General features: G+C 25.3%; 1 protein-coding gene and 1 long non-coding RNA gene across 4 annotated transcripts; both read left to right on the forward strand.

The window, feature by feature from the left end:
* The first annotated feature begins 1,037 nt into the window (after positions 1 to 1,037).
* On the forward strand, positions 1,038 to 2,229 carry LOC141525836 (uncharacterized). The gene is made up of 3 exons (XR_012478911.1): positions 1,038 to 1,258; positions 1,392 to 1,564; positions 1,645 to 2,229. It is a non-coding gene; the product is annotated as an uncharacterized LOC141525836 (long non-coding RNA).
* Positions 2,230 to 3,161: 932 nt separating this feature from the next.
* Positions 3,162 to 18,777, forward strand: Atos (atos homolog atossa). Of its 3 annotated transcripts, none has more exons than XM_074245515.1 (7): positions 3,162 to 3,424; positions 11,736 to 11,959; positions 12,024 to 12,244; positions 13,268 to 16,123; positions 16,196 to 16,499; positions 16,572 to 16,771; positions 16,846 to 18,777. In XM_074245515.1, the coding sequence occupies exons 2-7, from the start codon at positions 11,738 to 11,740 to the stop codon at positions 17,012 to 17,014; spliced, it is 3,972 nt and encodes a 1,323-aa protein (XP_074101616.1). In that variant the 5' UTR covers positions 3,162 to 3,424; positions 11,736 to 11,737; the 3' UTR covers positions 17,015 to 18,777. The 3 variants fall into 3 exon arrangements, with proteins under 3 accessions (XP_074101616.1, XP_074101625.1, XP_074101629.1); XM_074245524.1 differs by lacking the exon at positions 3,162 to 3,424 and adding an exon at positions 3,940 to 4,228; XM_074245528.1 differs by lacking the exon at positions 3,162 to 3,424 and adding an exon at positions 7,316 to 7,640.
* Positions 18,778 to 19,895: the final 1,118 nt, after the last annotated feature.

Consider the following 19,895-nt stretch of genomic DNA (forward strand, 5'->3'; position numbering starts at 1 on the left):
TATCAAATTTCTCCATTCTTAAAAACTAATTAATAATTAACTTAAATCAATAACTAGTAAAAATCAATTATTATTTTTACTTATTACGACTTACTTACTTACTTACCATTACTACTACTACTAATACAATAATAACTTATGTCTAATTATACTTATTTCATTAATTATAGTGACCAAATAAATGTTTCCTTTCAATTACAGCACAATAGCTCAAGAGTCTATTTTTATTAACCGTCAAAAAAGTGCTGATGACATTGAAAAACGTTTCTTTGAGCTCTTAGATGGATTTTTAGTAAGTTGAATTATATTTTTAACTTCCTGCTGAGAAAATTGAAAATTTTGAAAAGTTGGCAAGTTATTGGTTTCCCTGAATAAAAAAAAAAAAAATATTAAGACAAAGAAAAAAGTATTGGATTGACTAGAAAACCATTAGCTCTCAATACTTTTTTCTTTGTCTCAATTTTTTTAATCATTTACCCCGTTTTTCGAAAATCGAGTTTTCAACGGATGTTGATGTTTTCAGGTCCTAGGAAGCTTCTCCGAATGTTTCCGCGATGATGTCTATATGTATGTGTGAATGTATGTTGTACGTGTGTATGGCCGCATGTAAACCTATTTGGGGCGATAAATTGTATTAAAAAAGTTTAAATTAAATTAAATTGAAATTTCATGCTATTTTAACTTTTATGCTTGTAGGTGTACTTCAATCTATCTGACAGACAACAGGCATCTCAAGAAAAGCCCTGCCATTACAATCAATTTACTTATTTTATGACTTTGTGTAAATTGAGAAATCAAAATAACTAGTTAAATCCTATTGCCATTAAAATTATATTTCTTTTGTTTTGAGTACTTACATCTTCACTTGTTTTCAATGATCAACAAAAAAATATGTTTTCCTAATTTTCATATAATTTGACTATCAATTATAAAGTATCAAAAAAATAAAAATACAATCAAAATTAAAAATGGATAATATTCACAAAAAGGAAAATAATCCCCGCAGAGCATCAAGAATGTCTGAAGACCACAAGTTATTCTTAATTCAACTAATTAATGAAAAAAAAGACATTATTGAAAATAAAACTACGGATAAAATATCAATAAAAAGCAAACAATTAGCGTGGGAGGAAATTGAGAAGAAATATAAAGTAAAGAATCAGCACAGGTCTTCTGAAAGTTTACAAATGGCTTGGAGAAATATAAAAAAATGGCAAAACAATATTCTACAAACATGAAAAACAAAGTCTGGGTACAGGTAAATTGTACATTAATCTTTTTACTTGTTTATAAAAATTTAAATGTCCTTTAGAAAATTTTATTAACTTGATTTAATCTAAAATTCTGAAGTTGGATTTGTCTATTTAAGTATTAATATTTCAAAATAATAGGTGGTGGAAAAAAGAAAATTTTGGAAAATGAAGTGTTTGATGCAGCATTGAATGTTATCAATCATGTGACTGTCATTGGACTTCACAATGAGTTCGATAACGATGCTGATTTAACAATCGAAGAATTTTTGGATGATTACGGAGATTCTGAATCTAACAACGCTGTATTTGAAGTAATAATATATTTATATATTTAAAATGCGACGAGTTTAATAGAAATAGAATAAGTGATTTTAATTTTTTTATTTTTTAGTATTTATTAAAAAATGATCAGGTTCCAGATTGGAAAAAAATAGTTCCTCGAATTTAAAATCTTCTGTCAGTGAACCATTGAAAATTAAAAAAATAAGAGTGACTTCATCTTTAGGCCATATGATACTCACAAAAGGGCAGACTTATCTCCTAAAAATGAACTTGCACTTATTTTAAAAAAGCAAGCTATTGAAAAGCATGGGTATGAAATTGAACTGCTAAAACTAAAAATTGAAAAAGAAGAATTATCAACTCAAAAAATGAAAGATATGGAAGAAATTGATGATGAGTCTGATTATGAAAAATATTAACGTTTAATTATCAAATTAATTATATTTTATTATTTATTTTTATTACGCGTTTGTTCAAAATATTTACGGGTTTTACGCGTTGATTATGATTATTAAAGTCTAATATATACACATATTGGCGAGTTTTTTAATTTTCATTATCGAGAAATTCAAATGGAAAATCTAAATAACAATACTAATATTTATTTATAGCAAGTTAAATTTCATTTATTTATTTCAAAATATGTTTTGCGTTACATGTTATATTGTAATTTTTCCAATTTATTGTATTTAATAAAGTCAATCTTACCAAAATCTATTTTTTAAATATTAATGAAAAAAATTGTAAAAAGATAAATAAGTATTTTTTTAATTTTACATCAAATGTTTTTTTATTTATTTTTAAAAATTTTGTTTTAAATAATGGTTTTGTGATATTTTTAATTTTTAAACCAAAAAATTTATGGTTTTAAATTAAAACTTGAAATTGATTTTCATTTAAAATGTAAAAATATAATTTACACGTTCACGGAAAACTTGGATAGGTCGTTGCTCCTCAATTCAATATTTAAATTAATAATATTTTTAACGAAATTATAATTCCATTACACTGATTTATATCACTCTTTTTAAATTATGTTTGTCAATTTATCTGTCTGGTAATAGTACACAAGGTTATATTATTGAAAACAAACATGAACGTAGGTAGAAATAAAATTTTAATATACACGTTCAGAGTGATCATCAAGTAATAACGTCACTTCATACATTTTTCTATGTTGGTACAACTTTAAACTTTGGTTTAATCAAAACCCCGGGTTGAAAAACTGGCCCTTAGTAAAATATTGGAAATTTTGTCTAGAAAATAATTATTAAATTTTGAAAAGTGATAAATAAAACATGTCATTAAAGTTAGCCGGCGTTCTAAATTTTTTTAATAATTAAATTGAAACAAAAATATTTTTAAAAAATTGCACTTGCATTTTTGAAGTTTTTTAAATGTGCAATTTTTTTTTTTTTTTTTTATTTTTTTGTAATAATTTTTTCAATAAAAGAAATTCTTAAAATTTTTAGATGTCGGCTAACTTTGTTGTCATAAATAAAACTTGAAAAATAAATTAATTTAAACAGCTAGTGGTTTCTGGAATATTCAACTTTATTATGTTGGTATGACGTGTTTATTGATGTACAGAACTGTCAAAGTTCTTAACTCAGTTGGCAACAGACTGGTGATGTGATTGTATGTAGTTGATTTCGGGCTTTGTCTCACCATTTTTCTCGTCTCTTCATGGAGTAGTTTTTTTTGTTATAAATCAGCGTTCTTAATTGATTGTCAAGATTAAACATTAAACTATTCGGGAACATTAAATCTCTTGTGCTCACAACAAATATAACATTCTACATGATAATGAATTATAGTAAAATTATTTGACCCATAAAATTGACTCCGAGGTCTTTGGATCTAACTTTTTTGATTGGTTTTTTCAATCGGTAAGATTAAAATTTTATTTACTTGTTAATCATAACTTAATAACAATTATATAAATAAATAAATAAACTAGTTGAAGAATAAGTTATCAATAATCGATTGAAGTGGCATAATAAATAATGTTACATAAAAAAATCTGAAAGTACGACACCATATTGACAAGCTCTTGTTAATCAGTGATTATTGAAAGTTTATAAATTCTTTAACAGTATCTGTTTGAAGTAATAAATAGTTATTTTATTTTAACTACAGTATATTTAATCAACATAATGGTCAAGTTTACAAGAAATACATGTTGCAATCAAGGACAAAACATGCTCATGCTTGTAGATTTTAAAGCGTCATGCGCACCTTCTGGTACACTCAACACAATTCATATAAGCTTGTGTAATGCAACATAAAACCAATGTGTATACGTATTGCCACTGTAGCCTATTTAAATTGCGTCAATGGTTTCTTCCTACAAGCTCTCTTTTATTCATTGGGATATTTTTTACATTCGTACTAATCTCCGTAGGTTCGTTATTGAATATTATTTTGTGCGATTACTATCATCTCATCAAAAACATAACTAAGCTCAGTCGAAGAATACTGTCAATCAGTTTTAAAAATTTTCTTTTCACTCAATTGTAAATATAATTACATAAATCATAGACTGGAGCATACATATCTAGCGTACAAATAAATAACTGACTTGACCTACATTTATCAAAGAATCAGCAATCCACCAGTATGTGAATATGAATTTCCTTACTCTATTTGTACACATTGACGAACACGCAGTTGCACAGTTGAATATATGTAAGGTATATAATTTTGGTTAAAATTTTATTTTTAAATTAATGATGATATTAAATTAGCTGTCACTTGACAGTTTTTTAATTTTCTTTAACAAAAAATTTGTTCTAAAAAATTATTTTAAAAAAATTGTATTTTTAATTTTCTTTAACAAAAAAATTTATTCTAAAAAAATATTTTTAATAAATTTCATTTTTAATTTATTAAAATTTTTTTAATAATTTTTTTTTGCTATAATTTATTTAAAAAAAAAAATTAAAACAATTGTGAAGTGACAGCTAAATTTAATGTCATATAAAAATTAACTTAGAAGATAGTTGATAATTTTAAAATTTTTTGTTACAAATGAATTATGGCAAAAAAAAATCGACATTTAGAAATTTAAAAAAACTACAAATGCAATTTTTTAAAAATAATTTTTTGGAACAAATTTATTTGTCAAATAAAATTAAAAAATTGTCAAGTGACAGCTAACTTTAATGTCATTAATGTCATTTTTTCCTCTTCAATTTAATAATGATAAATGACAGTTGGTTTATTTAATAGAAGATTGTGTAATGTTAAATGATGAAACTAGAAACTAGAGAACTAGTATTTTTTTCTTTCTCTTCATATATACAAATAAACGAATATGTACGGATATATATTACAATTAAGATATAATAATTAAACTATCCTTTTATTTTTATTATTTACATAATGACGCACTTCCGCATTTCATGATTTATATTTATAAATTTAAATCCGGGAGTTAATGAAAGACTATTAATCATATAGTCATTAATGTATTTTTACGTTACCTATTACATTATTTAAAAAAATTTTCATTCCTTTACAATAAGAAAAATTAAATATAAATCAGTCAATAATATTTTCTTATTCTTATCGATTTATATAACAATAATTTGAATCATTATTTGAAAAGTGAGTAAGTAAAAAAAAATTCAATCGAAAGTCAGTAGAAACAAATTTAATGTTGACAATTTCTCATAGTCACTAGTTACGTATAAACAACTGTATTATTAAGTAGAGCTGATTGTGCTATTATAACTTATTTCAATGCAACATACGAAATAGTTTCGTTGGCTTTACTTGTATTGTATAATAATGTAGATATAGATAACTACGTTCTATTCGATTTTATTGAAAGTTCCTTTTTTCCCTTTCTCCTTTGTCCGCAAGTTATTACAATCAAAGTTTAACTACCGACCTTTCAAATCTTAACTCCAATTGATTATAAGCTGTTTAATTTCATTACTACATTAATTTAATCTATATTTTTTTACATTAATTGAGGTAATCACTTTTTAAGTCAGGGAATCAATTTTGTTTACATATTTCGCTGTTTGAGTGAAAGCATTCAGAGAGAAGGGGATATAATAAAAAATGTACGCGAATCACGCGAGTTTGGTATTATTTATTTTATATTCCTAGAGAAAGGATTCTAATGTTTGAATATATAAGATTTAACGTTAAAAAGTATGTGTTTACAGTAGAGTTCTGCTAAGCTATCATTATTGCACTGTATATTATCTTTGTCACAATTAGATCTCTGTTTATGGTTATTTTTATATTCTATCTTAGCTTTCGATTATTTTGCTGTGTTTAACTTAAGGATATTTATAAATATCAAATGAATTTTTAACTTTCAAAATATTTATAACTTTCAAATGAATTTTTTTTATGGCTAATACTTGAAAGTATCGATAGAATTTTATATACAAATATAAATTTTTAAACTTTTTTTCTATTACTTCAGAAGTTGAAATTTAATACGTCTCAAATTTCATCAAGTGTTTTATAAATTTATAACATTTTATTTCAAACATTACGAACAAATTCTGAAGTTTTACAATTTCTGATACTTTTATTTTTAAATTTTAAAATCACGGCCTTATAAAATTAACTAAAAATAGAAATTTTTTCAACAGTATTTTAAATCTCAAGCTGCCTCTAAAATTCAAAATATCAATTTAAGATTTTAAAAATGTATATCTATATATTTGAATATAAAAAATGGTAGAATAACGACAAAAACATCTAAAAATTATTCCAAAATGGTTTTGCGAATTGTAAAAATTTTTAAATAACTCTTAAAAAATGTTTAATCGAGCTGACTTTTGGAGGATTTACAAAACATGATAAAAAAAGACTAAAAAAAAGAATCGTCGTTTTTTTGTGTGGCTTAAAGTTAATATTTCTTTCTTAAAATAAACTTCTTTGTTTGATCTGAATATTATCACTGAACTTTTGATGTTTTTAGTGATACTGAAGTATGATACTATAACAGAAATTTTTCAATATATTAGTTTTTATAAAAAAGATTTAGAAAAAAAAGTCACAAGCAGAAGTTTATAAAACTGTGAATGTAAATGTTTTTCGTATTATTTAAATATAACAGTCTAATACTATCTTTTGAAAATCGTCCATTCACTGTAACAATTAAAAACTTAATTATTTAATAATACTGAAACGATTAAATAACTGACAATTTTTAGATTTTTTTAAAGCATAAATTATTGTAAAAAAAAATATTAAAAAAATTTGTATATGTGAAAATTTTTAAATATTATTAGCGCAAATTTTTATCAATCTTGCTTTTGTAATAAGTTACTTGCTAAAAAATAAAATAATATTTAATACAATATTATTTTTGTCAGGTTTGTATCCAAATATTAAAGTATTATAATCTAAAAAATAAACATTAAATTAAAGTTAGCTGTCACTTGACAATATTTTAATTTTCTTTTAACAAATAAATTTCTTCCAAAAAATTATTTAAAAAAAATTGCATTTTTAATTTTTTAAAATTTATAAATGTCAATTTTTTTATAACTTTTTTTTGCTATAATTTATTTGTTACAAAAATTCTTAAAATTATCAACTATCTGCTAAGTTAATTTTCATCAAATAAACAGTAAAATATTAAAAATGGAATGAAACGCAATATTCATTATAAATCATATAATGAAGGTTGATTACATAAATAAATCGTTAATTAATTAATATAAGCTTAAATAAAGTGTACTATTAACAATTAACATATAAAATTAAAAAATTTTACAGTACAATTATTAAAATTGTTCATCATAATATGTTCCTTTTCTTTGTTCATAAAAAATCGAACATGTATTATAGTTTAGTCATACTGTTAACTCTTAGCTTAACGTTGTATTGTACTTTGAGTGGTGTTGATAAGTTTACCAGCAACAAACTGCACATGCTCCCAATAGCTGATCAGCTGTTTAGCAACCATCTTGGAGGGCTCGTCTCAGCTGTTATGTATAACCGACACTCAGCTGACCTCGGTAACCAGCTTAGTCCCCACCATTTTACTGACTCGTGTTGTCAAGCAGTAGTTCGTTTGCTCTCAAGCTCAAGTTTTTATTTCACGGATTATAAATAGTTACAAATAATATGGTAAAAAATCCAAAAATCAATTTACAACAATCTAATAAAAAAATAATACTATTTTAATTAAAATATTTTACTTTTCTTCAATTATCTTCTTAAGTCAGAATAAATTGGAGTGTCTGATCAAGAAATCAATTGTATCCTTGAGTGACCAAATGCATTGAATTTTATTATTACTGTGTTAGAAATAAATACAGAAATTTTTGCGCACAATTTTTTGATTTCTTACTAAAGTTTTAATTGCATAAATGTAAATTAAAAAATGATATTGAAGCTCATTTTATATTAATTATTAACTAATTAATATTTCAATGAACAAAATTAACAATTAATCTACGGACAATTGATCTAGAATTACACCACTCTACACACTTCAATATCAATTATTTATCTGCCAAGTTATTGTGAATTATATTTGAATGTTTTTCTTTGTTCATTACTTTAGTAGTGTTGCCAAGTCTTTCATCTTCTGAAGATTATTTTGAATTGAAAATTTATAACTTATAAATTTATAAGTAAAAAAGAATTTCGTTCTCACAGAATACTGTTGACAATGCACTTTGTTTTTAATTTTTTTTCATAATAAAAAATTAAACAACAGACATTGCCAACTATACTTTTTCCTTTTAAATTAATATATAATATAGTGCACTTAAAATAAAAATTATGAAAATAATTAAAAATTATAATACTGAAGTTAGCAGTCAGCTGTTAATTTTAAAAATTTTTTTAATAAATCAATTGCAATAAAAAAATGCTTCTAAAAATTTTCACTTGTAATTTTTATTAATTTTTACATGAAACTTTTTAATTTAATTTTTTTTGTAATAATTCAATTTCTATGAATATCTAAAAAAATTTTTATATCTGTCAACTTCAGTGTCATTAATAATTAATGTTTTAATTAGTTTTGGAGCTATTGAATGTTGAAAAATACATGTAAAAATAATTTGGTAAATAATATCAATTTTTTTAATTATGATTTTTATTAAAAATTTTTTTACGTTAAAATATTGAATTTTTTTTTTTAAACTATTAATGAATTTTAAAAAACGAATGAATCTTCAAAAAAATTAATAGCTTTTAATATTTAATCATGTTAGTCAGAAATTAAAATATCAAAATCTCGTGGTTGTTAATTCTAAGATTCAATGAATATAAATTTCACTGTCAATGTTTTTATTGTTTAAATATATAAATGAAACTAAAAATTATTCTCTTCAGAAACATCAAGTAATAAGAAACAAACTCATTGACAAAATATTTAAAAAAAAAACACTCAATATTTTAATTGCATGATGTGCATAAAAAAATTATAAAAAAGTTACGCTTGCATTAGAATTTTCAAAAATTTATAAAAAATTGCCGGACAGCTAAAAAAGAAAAAAAAAACAATGAAATACGGATCTAATCGACAAAAATTCACCAATTAAGAAGCTACTAGAAAGCTCAAATTTAAAAAAGTTATATTAATAATAAAATTGAATAGTAGTTGATAAGGATGAAATAATTTTTCTGTTGAAACTTGTTATAGAAAAGCATCTGACAGAATTATAATCATTTTTAAAAATGCTCTAAACAAAAAATCATTATTCTTTATCTGTAAAAGTTTATAATGATGAAATTTTAAACTATAGATAATACAATTTAATCTGAAAATCAAGGAAATTTTAAGTTTTTATTTTCCTATTTTACATTTTAAAAAAATAGTCAAATTCAATTATAAAAACCTTTTTATATTTTACTCCGTAAAGATTTTTCTGTAATACAAATATATTTCTGGTGTAATATAATAGATATCTTCTATAAATATGCATGTGGTGAGGCATTTAGGTAGGCTTAAAAACACATCTAGGGTTATGACGCATTTACTATGAGGTTGGTAAATACATAAGCTATCAAGCGTGTTGACCTTAGACGAGTATTTATTAATTTAAGTCTACCAAACCCATAATTTCAAATATACGTATCAAATGATGTTTGTTAAAATGAGAAAAATTTAATCTTCAAAAAAACCATGTTTGGCCTCGACCGACCAAAATAAACTGTTTTTTCTTATCATATGTTTTTTGATTATTTTAAATTAAAAAGTTGTATCATAAATTTTATGAAGAGTAAATATATGTAACAATTCAAAATTTATTTTAAAAACGACTATTTTTTCAATTAATTTTAAGAGTAAATTCATTTGAAAATACAAATTTTATAAAAACTCTGATGAAAAAATTAATAAAAGAGAGAAAATATTGAACCAATATCAAGATTTTGAAAAGTTTAATCATCTTAAATCAAACAAAAGAATTCTTAAATCAACATTAATCAAAAAATTGGCTTGACTCAAGAGCTAAACTCTTGAACCAAGAATTCCATTTTGAATAAAATGATTTTCTTGAGTCAAGAGAATAAATTCTTGAGCTAAGAAATTATTCTTGGTCTAAGAAAATTTTCTTGTTTCAAGAATTTATTTTTTTTGATTCAAGAAAATCATTTTCTTCAAAATGAAATTCTTGGTTCAAGAGTTTGGCTCTTCAGTCAAGTCAATTTTTTTATCAGTGAAGTAAAATTTACTTGAATTAGAAAAAATTTCTTGGTTAAAGAATTTTTATGTTCAATTTTTAAGATTATCAAATTCTTTAAAGTAACATCATTAAAAAAACTATAGTTCAACATTCTTTAGTTTAAATCAAGTTGACGTATAAGCTATTGAATATAATGAAGAAAATAAAGTTGCGACTTTCATTGGAATAAATTATAAATCTTAAATTTGGAGTATTTAAAATAAAAGTTTGAATTGAAACAGTATGACTATTTTTAAAAGTTAATTAAAGTACCTGCTGAAAGATGCTAAACATACTCTTAAAAAGTCTCAGTTATTAAAATGCATTATAATTTACTGAATCAATTTTTTTTTTTACGTTTCTTTAAATATAAATCAATCTAAAAATAAATTGACTATATGAACAATAATTTCAAGATATTAATAATGATTCCGACAAAGCTACTTTATTTAAGAAGAAATCAATGAATAGATTATCGGAAATCTACTAAGACATTTATTATGTTCAGTCAATTAGATTACGAATCGGCTGAAAAAATTGGAAGATTATTATTTATTTTTTTTTCGTTTACATTGACAATAAACGATGATTCAAAATCATTAAATTGATTAAGCTGATTATAATTTACTAGAAAAGGCTTCAAATACAAAAAGTTAATATGATTTTCAAAGCACAGCATGAATAATTTACGACAGGTACGAAAAAATTATAACTTTTTGATTTTTTCGTTAATGATAACTCAAAAAAATAAACCAATTTTAATCTAGTGTCCAGCCCCTTCAAATTTTATTTCGAATAAGATATAATAATAATAAATCAATTCAATACTTCAAAACTATTACGAGAGAAAAAATTCTAAAGGTGTATTTTTAAGAATAACAAAATTAACTTTACTCAACTAAACTTCTTTAAATACCGCGAACCTAATTTTACTCGGTCAATGCGTTCAAAAAATCTTCAATGATTAAATACATACGCGCATGCGTTGATACTTTGAAAATAATCGAAATAGCTTGTTTATTACTGTAACAGTATTTATTACTGTACAGTAAGATTTATGTCTTAAGTGTTCCTTAAAAAAAAAAAAAGGTTATAACAGTTATGTTTTGAATTATTGTGTCGATAGAAAATTATCTAAAGAATTTTCAGTAAAATTTTAATATAAATTATTTATGATATTAAAGCTAGTTTCTCTTGACCATTTTTTAATTTTATTTAACAAAAAAATTTATTCCGAAAAATTATTTTAAAAAAATTGCATTTTTAATTTATTAAAATTTCTAAATGTCCATTTTTTTAATGCAGTAATTTATTTATTAGAAAAATTATTAAAATTATCAAATATCTGCTAAATTAGATTTTATAAATTATTTAATAAACTGAATAATTTTTCTGGTGCATTTGAGAAACTATTCAATTTTGAGATTGGTCAAGCCAGTTGAGAAAACGTGAGAGAAAACTTTGTTCGGTCAAAAATGTATTAAAAAGTTTTTAACCTTGAAATTACATACATAAACAATAACTTTTCGGTGCCATGTTTCAGAGATGCATTGCCTCGGAGCTGTCACGGATCTATCTTCGGGCAAGGTGAATATCAGCCCTGGTGGAAATCGCGGAAATGTCTTGAGCGTGGTTCAAGCACTCGGCGTTTTAGTGTGTGAAGGAAGAATTCAGGGCTCTTCACGTGGATACAAAGAAGGTCCGCACTGCTCTGTACCATTACAGACAGTTCCTAGTAATCATGTGTGCGATAATGATAATTATTTGGTAAGTGACAAAATTGATTACTTCTTGATGTGAGCAATAAAATTATTTGTCTATTTTTTTTCAGTGCAATAGATATCTTGTGTTAATCAAAGAAATAGCAGACAGAGTCGATATTGGTGCCAATTTGTGCATTGAAGTTTTTATGTGCAGCGATTGTCCATGTGGACATGCGAAAGCGTCTTGTAATAATATAATTTCCTCAATATCATCCACATTAATCTCGCAATGGCCACATTCGTCCGAAATACTCCTCGAGTATTGGCGCATTGGAGTTCTTCCTAGCAAGTATGTATAATATGCTTGAACTTATTAGTATTGCTGTATAATTTTACAGAAACTCCCATATTTTTTATTGATTTATTTATTAATTTAAACGCCAATCGGTTTTATACATATTGATAATACAAAAAAATTTATTTTTATTTTTGAAAAAATAAAGTATGAATAGAATTATGCAAGAAACAAAGGATAAAGTATTGCAACATTTCGTAATTACAAGATTTCTTTTCATTTAGCTAAGAATTATAAAAAATAATTTCACATGTTAAACGCCTACAAGAGATAACATTTTCAATTGTTCGAAGGATTAGAAAGTATTCAAGGTGATTCAAAATCAAATAATTTTTAATAATTTTTAATCATTTTGTTTAATAAGGGCTGACCTAATACATACAAAAATTTTTAAACTATAAGTAGAGGTCTACAATTTAGCTGATTGTCTACGTTAATTAGGTTAATTAGCAATCAACTGAATTAGCTTAACTAATCAGCTACCTCAGAATTAGTCAAGTCACTAATTTCAATTTTATTTTATCTTATTACCTTATCAGTATATTTGAAGAAAATAAAAAACAAAACAATTAAATCCTTGCTATAATATGATTATTCTGATCTATTAAATGACTGGAAGGTGCAATTTTTTATTGGCTAAAGAGTAATGACAAGTACAATTTTAATACCTTATACAAAATTTTTTATAATTGAAGCATCATTTTTTCGTCTTCAGTCATTTACCTGGTGAAAATTATGCCGCCGATTTAAATAGAACCTGATGTTCTCAATTTTCTATGTAGAATTTCTCTTATCCTTGAAAGTAAATTTTATTAATAGTAATTATTGTTATGTTCAATAATTAATATTAATTATTTTGTGAGGTATTTATATTTTTTAAAGATTATGTTGATTTTAAAATAATAGGGAAAACGTTAAATTGTAAAAAAATGAGCATCGTGTTTTTCAAGCGAATGATCAAGAGTGAAACTAAATAAATTTTTATTTCTCTATGCTAAATCAAATTAATTTTTTCAGGAGCTCGGAGATGATGAATCCACTAGCTTTATATCAAGCAGTTCGATCTCGTTTACACTTTAGTCAAGTAGCAGCTTGGTGGTCACGTAGCAATGGTACTAAACCTGCCTACGTGGCGACGAGAATTATACCACATAATGCTGACAATCTCAGAAATTTTCGAGAAACGCCAATAGAACACACATTTCCATTAGTAGCAATTGGTGATGGTAATTCTGTAAACGTTACAGTTTGGGCTTTACCACGAATCAAAGATGTACCCACATTTATTTGCCCCATTCATCAAAGTTTAGATTTGCAAGAAGAAGAAAATGGTGCCAGAGCAGTTACTCCAACAAAAAGCGTTGTATCATCTCGTTTGGATGTGGGCCTTGTTTTACCATCTCTAGTTGACGATAGATTACAAACGCCATGTGATAAGTCAGGAAAACATCATTGTAATTGTGAAGATGAAGACGGATGCCCACCTTCACCGTGCATTAAGCCAAATGGAGAAAGAAAACGTCGTAGATCTTTACCATGTGGTCCACCTGACGCTAGTTCATCTTCTATATTTAACAATGTCCCATTAATGTCAGTTATTGAAACTAACTCGTCTAATGTATTTAGAGATGCTGAAACGAGTTTTGCTGATACAAAACAGTCAGCTGACGTAGAAAAATTTAATACTCGAAGTTATGCAAGTACAAGCACATTTGAACGTTGTTTTAAAACTCAAGTAAAACTTACTCTTGAAGCGTCAGAATGTTATGATGAAAAACGATATAAACCATCTTTAGAACTTTTAGCCGCCGAAATGAAATCATATGTAAACAACACTGCTCCAATTGGCTCTAATAAATTTAAATCATTTGTGCCTTTTGTTGAATCACGAGACTTAGGAATGTCTGGAATCCTTAATTTCGATGCGACAAAACCAGATAGTTCACAAGAAAAGAATGATCATCCATCGGCTGTATCAACTAAAACAAATGTCGTTGTAAATCCTTTAGCGGAACATATTTCGTTTTATGAACCAAACTGCGGCCCATCTACATTTTTCAAATCATCCCTTTGTAATAATAATAATAATAATAATAATAATAATAATAATAATAATAATAATAATAATAATAATAATAATAATAATAATAATAATAATAATAATAATAATAATAATAATAATAATAATAATAATAATAGCAGTGATAACAACATAAACAACAACACCGGTAGTAGTAGCAGTAGTAGCAGTAGTAGTAGTACTAATAGTAGTAGTAGTAGTAGTAGTAGTAGTAGCAGTAGTAGTTGTAGTAGTAGTAGCAGTAGTAGCAGTAGTTGTAGTAGTAGTAGTAATAGCAGTAGTAATAGCAATTGTTGTAGCAGCAGTAATAATAGTAGTAATAGTATTAATAACAATAATAGCAATTCAAATACTGATAAATCACCGAATGAAAAGATATTAGATAATTTGGAAGAAAAATCAATGCAAAGTCCAATAAATAGTAGTCACGGCAATAAAGATTTAAGTCATTTAATGTCCAAATTAACATTTCCTAAAGAAATAAATAATAAAGTACGAAAAGAAGAAAATGGAATTCTTGATTGGATAAGTAAAGTGCCTGGTAGAGTACTCGGTGGTGCATCTAATAGTAGCCATATATTAGAAGATGGAAACAAGTCCACAACGAATGGTTTTAAAGATGAAAATCAAGAACAAAAGCAATTGCGTAATTCTAATGCGATCAAGTTTAAGAATTGTAACTTGGAGTTGAGCCAGCGTGAATTTGATGAAGTTTTAGCTGTTTTAAGAACCCGAACACCGACTAATCGACGATGCATTCAAGTCAAGACACTTAGGAAACGTGAACGTGTGGAAAAATTAGTAGATTGTAATATTTTAGAAAAAACACCAATCAAAAATGTATCTTCTACAAGTCATACAAGTTATTCTCATTGCGAAAATTCACAATCGACCGATTCCGTAGGAAATTGTATTTTGCAATCGTACAAAAATTTATCATCAGCGGATAGTTGTCATAAATCTTGTAATAAAGCGGATGTATTACTAGGAGCTATTTTACGTACTAGCCGCGATCGTAAAGGATTAATAGATATTTCTAATGGCACTAATTCTCGTATTGTTTTATCAAATGATACTAGTGATGATATACATTGTAATATACAAGCCGCACTGCCAGGTGAAGATGTTGATTCACTAGTACCGTCAATGCTAAATAAAAAACTTAATCGTTTAAAATTATTTTTTAAAAAAGAACAAGAAAGAAGAGAAACATTAACAAAAGATCTTTCGAATCCAAAGAATAATTCTTTAAGTTCGCCCACTGATTATGATAGGCAAAAAATTAATTTCATTAATACTTACAAAGTTAAAAGAAAAATTGATTTTACTAATTATTCAACGAGTATTAACCAAGTAGGATCTTCATGTGAAGAATTTATCAATGGAACAACGAATAAAACACAAGAAAATTCAATTTGTTGCAAAATCGAAAATGGATCCAAAGTTGATGACTTGAATGATCATAAAATTCTAACTAAAAATCGCTTTGTATCGTCCGTTAATCACAGTACTAAAAATCACTACGAAAACGAAGATAAAATTAGTGAAAACGGTCAATTAAACAAAAAATTTCACGATGAATCTCGTAGCAGCTTTGAAGATGAAGTTAATGATAAAAATGTTCCTTCAACAATTGAGCAAGAGTGCTTCAGAAGATCTTTGGAAAATGCTGCTTCAATGGTATTTCACTGCAGAACAGGTTTACCACTTACATCCAGCCCAGCTCCGCTTAGAAGAGGCAGTTGTTGTTTTGATTACGATAGTACGCTTAATTCAGTTTCATCAAAGCGAAGGTATTTCTAAGACATCTATATTTGTAATAATATGTTAATATGTACTTTATAAAAATTTTTTTCATTTTACAGTGCTCTTTTTGAGTTGAATACACCACCAAGCCCAGGCTCAGTATCACTAGAAGAAAAACAATTTTCAGAAAGTGATGAAACTCCAAAACGATCATTTTCCCGAAGTAGACCTCAAAGTTATTCTTTACTTGGTAATTTTGAAGAATCAGCATTAAATGGAAGGTTAGAGCCAGTCTCAACTGTTCATGGATTCACTGCTGAAATAGGAGCGAGTGGTATCTTTTGTCCCAAGCATCGTAAACTTCCGGTGACAGTGTTCTTTTATACACTTGGTGACAATGATAAAGTTTCTACTCCTTATCTTGTAAGTTTATTTTTTAATTTAATAAGTAATTTTATTAATTTTGTAAGTTTATATTTATTTATTTTTTTTTAGGCTCACATTAATTTAGGGAAAAAAGGTTATCAAGTACCGAGAAGTGGTACAATTCAAGTAACTCTTTTAAATCCTTTGGGCACAGTAGTCAAAATGTTTGTTGTTTTATATGATTTATCAGACATGCCACCCCGATCTCATACTTTTCTACGTCAAAGGACATTGCGAGATAAAACTCTACGCTACCTCATACATTTGAGGTGAATATTAATTGTTATATAGTTGAAAATGGATTGTTAAAAAAGACAATTGATTAAATCTTTTCTTTACATAGATTCATGTCAGGAAAATCTGGTCGAATTTATCTTCATACAGATATAAGAATAATTATTTGTCATAAAGCCGATGTCGATACGGCATCTGACTTTGCTTCAGAGCCACCGAAAGAATTGAAAAGTTATATTCACGGTCCAACAAATCCAAAATTTTCACCAAGATGCTGAGCTTCGTGGTTATCTTCGTGGATTTGTTTCCGATCATCCCTTTCATTTTGTCCTTCTGTAAGTGTGGAAGTTTAATGAGAAAATATTTTGAAAAAGAAAAAATTTTTTAAAAGCTTCCTAAAAGTAAAATGATTTGTAAAAACATAATTTTTAAATTTACTATTAATTTTTTTCTTTTTAATTATTTACAAAAAAGAGTGATTAGGTATTGTAAATTAAATTAATCACAATGAAATTTTCGAAATAATTTAAACAACTAGATTTGTTTATTTAACTAATACTATTATATTTAAATTCTTTTTCTTTATTTTATGTGATTTACTGCTATAAAAATAAATTTATAAAATAATATGAGGGATAAAGGGATATTCTGCGATGAAGAAAAAAAAAATGTAAGTGATAAAAAAATTAGAGAATTTCAAAAAATGTACATCATATATTATATATAATTCACATAATGAGCTTGGTATTTTTCGTTTTTATTCAGTATTGTACATTAGACATTGAATAATAAATGAAATAAAATTACAATATTTTTAAATGTTTATATTTTCGGTGAAAAAAAAATTAGAAAAAAAAAATATATATATTTATAGCCAGCTCACGTGATATCTACATAAAGAAATTCCCTTTATAAAATTAAACATAGTTATATTTATGCATACATGTATATATAAATATATATATACATATATAGTCCGATTTTTTTATGTTTCATTTAGGACTGTTAAAAATAAATCTTAGAAATTTGCGGAATTTGATGTCTTCAATGTTGTTCATTTGTTATAATGTGGTTAAGAAGATAAGTGATAGTACACTTCGTATAATAGTTTTTTTTGGAATTGTCAGTTTTATGGTGAGGTTCGGTCACGAAATTTTCATCAAATTGTTGTTGAGGATAATTTTTCCCAGCTAATTTTATCAAATTAAGAAGAAAAGTCTTGTAACACATGAGCATAACAAGATTGGACTATATATTTATGTATTACTTGCATATTTAAAACAGAACACATTTTTGTGTCCGTAGCACTGTGATGAATATATATTTAGTATAAATGAAATAATAATATTACATAGTAAATAATTGTAAATCGGAATTCTACTGTGCTAATAATATTTAAAAAAATGTATAAACTATCTATTTAAAATCAAATATGTTTTATAAATTCATTATTAAATGTGAAGAAGTGACATGTAAACCACTTAATAATCGAGATAATTTCTCATATATATGACTCATTGTTAACTCATTGTTAACTATCGTTTATGTTTTATTTGATTTTAATTACTTATTAAATAACTATAATATTTATATTTTTGAGATTTTGATGTCATTGTTTATTGAATATCATTCTAGGTTAATGCAAGGTATAATTTTTCATTAAATTGCGGAATAATTATCAAGAAATTAACAAAACAGATATATGTATATATTTTTTTTTTATCACAATGCGTTATCATGAAATGAATGTAATCATAAAAATGTTAAAAAAAAAAAAGTAATATTTTCATAATACAGCGAATCAGTAAAATTTTAAGGCAATAAGTAAAAATATTAGGTGTGTATAAGTCACTCAAAAACTGATAAATAATAGAGAAAATTATGTGATGAAAACCAAAATCTTTTATCATTGCCATGCTATATCTCTCACAGTATAGGTTGGTGTCGTTATAAAATAGAAATCACTGTTAAAATTCAAATTCTATTTAATGTAAACACAAAGATAAAAAAAATAGAACAATCGTGCTAATTATGCAATTCAGTTCCAATTTTTTAAAAATTATTATTGAAAATCTTTCAATGAAATTTTAATTTTTATTGTGTATGAAGCTCAAACGTTATTTTTTCAGCGTAAAATTATTTTAGTTGAATACATTCAAACTTACTGAGTAATTAATTTGGAAGTTTAATCAGATATCTACCAAAGCACTATTAAATCTAGTTAATAACAATTCTTAAAAAAATCCGAAATACAAAAATCTATTTAAAATAAAAAATGCTTACTTTGAAAATAATGAATTTTCTTCAGAACTCCAAGCGTTTTTGGTAGGCAGTTAAATAAATAGTATTTAAAAGTAATGAAACACTTAAAAAATTAATAATTGTGATTATAAAGTCAAAGATTGTATCTCAAATAATTATTTTTCATTAGTTTCAGTTCAATTTTCTTTTATTTTACGTTTTCATAAACTGCATCTACATACTTTCAACAATGAACAAACAACTTTTGATTGCATAATTTAATAATATTAGTTTCACTTTATTTATAATCGGTTATTTCTCTATACTACGATAATTGATTAAAATAAAAAGTTCTGGAGTAGTAGCATTTATATCGATCGATTTATTTTCTCAGTATCTATTTTTAAAGTTTCTTTAGAGCAACCCTTTTCCTTCTTATCCAATTGTCTTTCTTATCTTCAGAATTCTGTTCACTTCCGATAATTAGTAGTCAGTAGAAAAAAAAATCTGGGAAACGGTTGATCCTGCAGGTCATCTCTAGAACTTCTCGCTATGTATAAAACGTTCGAAAAATTATCTTTGAGCTCTAAATTCTAGTGGTTGTTGAGAACATAATTTTTTGAAAATTTTTAATTGCGATATCTTCAATGAATCAATCTTTTTTATGGGATTTGCAGCTTTCGCCGCAGTTATTTAATCACAAAAAGATTATTTATTACTTACCAAACGATTCGACGTAAAATTTCAGTTATATACAAATGACATTAAATTTAGCTGTCACCACGATTTTTTTAATGTTCTTTAATAAATAAATTGTCAAAAAAAAAAAAAATTACTTAAAAAATAGACTTGTAGAAATTTAATAAAATAAAAATGCAATTTCTTAAAAGTAATTTTTTTATCAAAGAAAATTAAAAA

Source organism: Cotesia typhae, unplaced genomic scaffold (assembly GCF_013202065.1).
Source record: "Cotesia typhae breed Kobodo isofemale line unplaced genomic scaffold, CoteBio_Ctyphae contig_11, whole genome shotgun sequence".
NCBI lineage: Eukaryota > Metazoa > Arthropoda > Insecta > Hymenoptera > Braconidae > Cotesia > Cotesia typhae.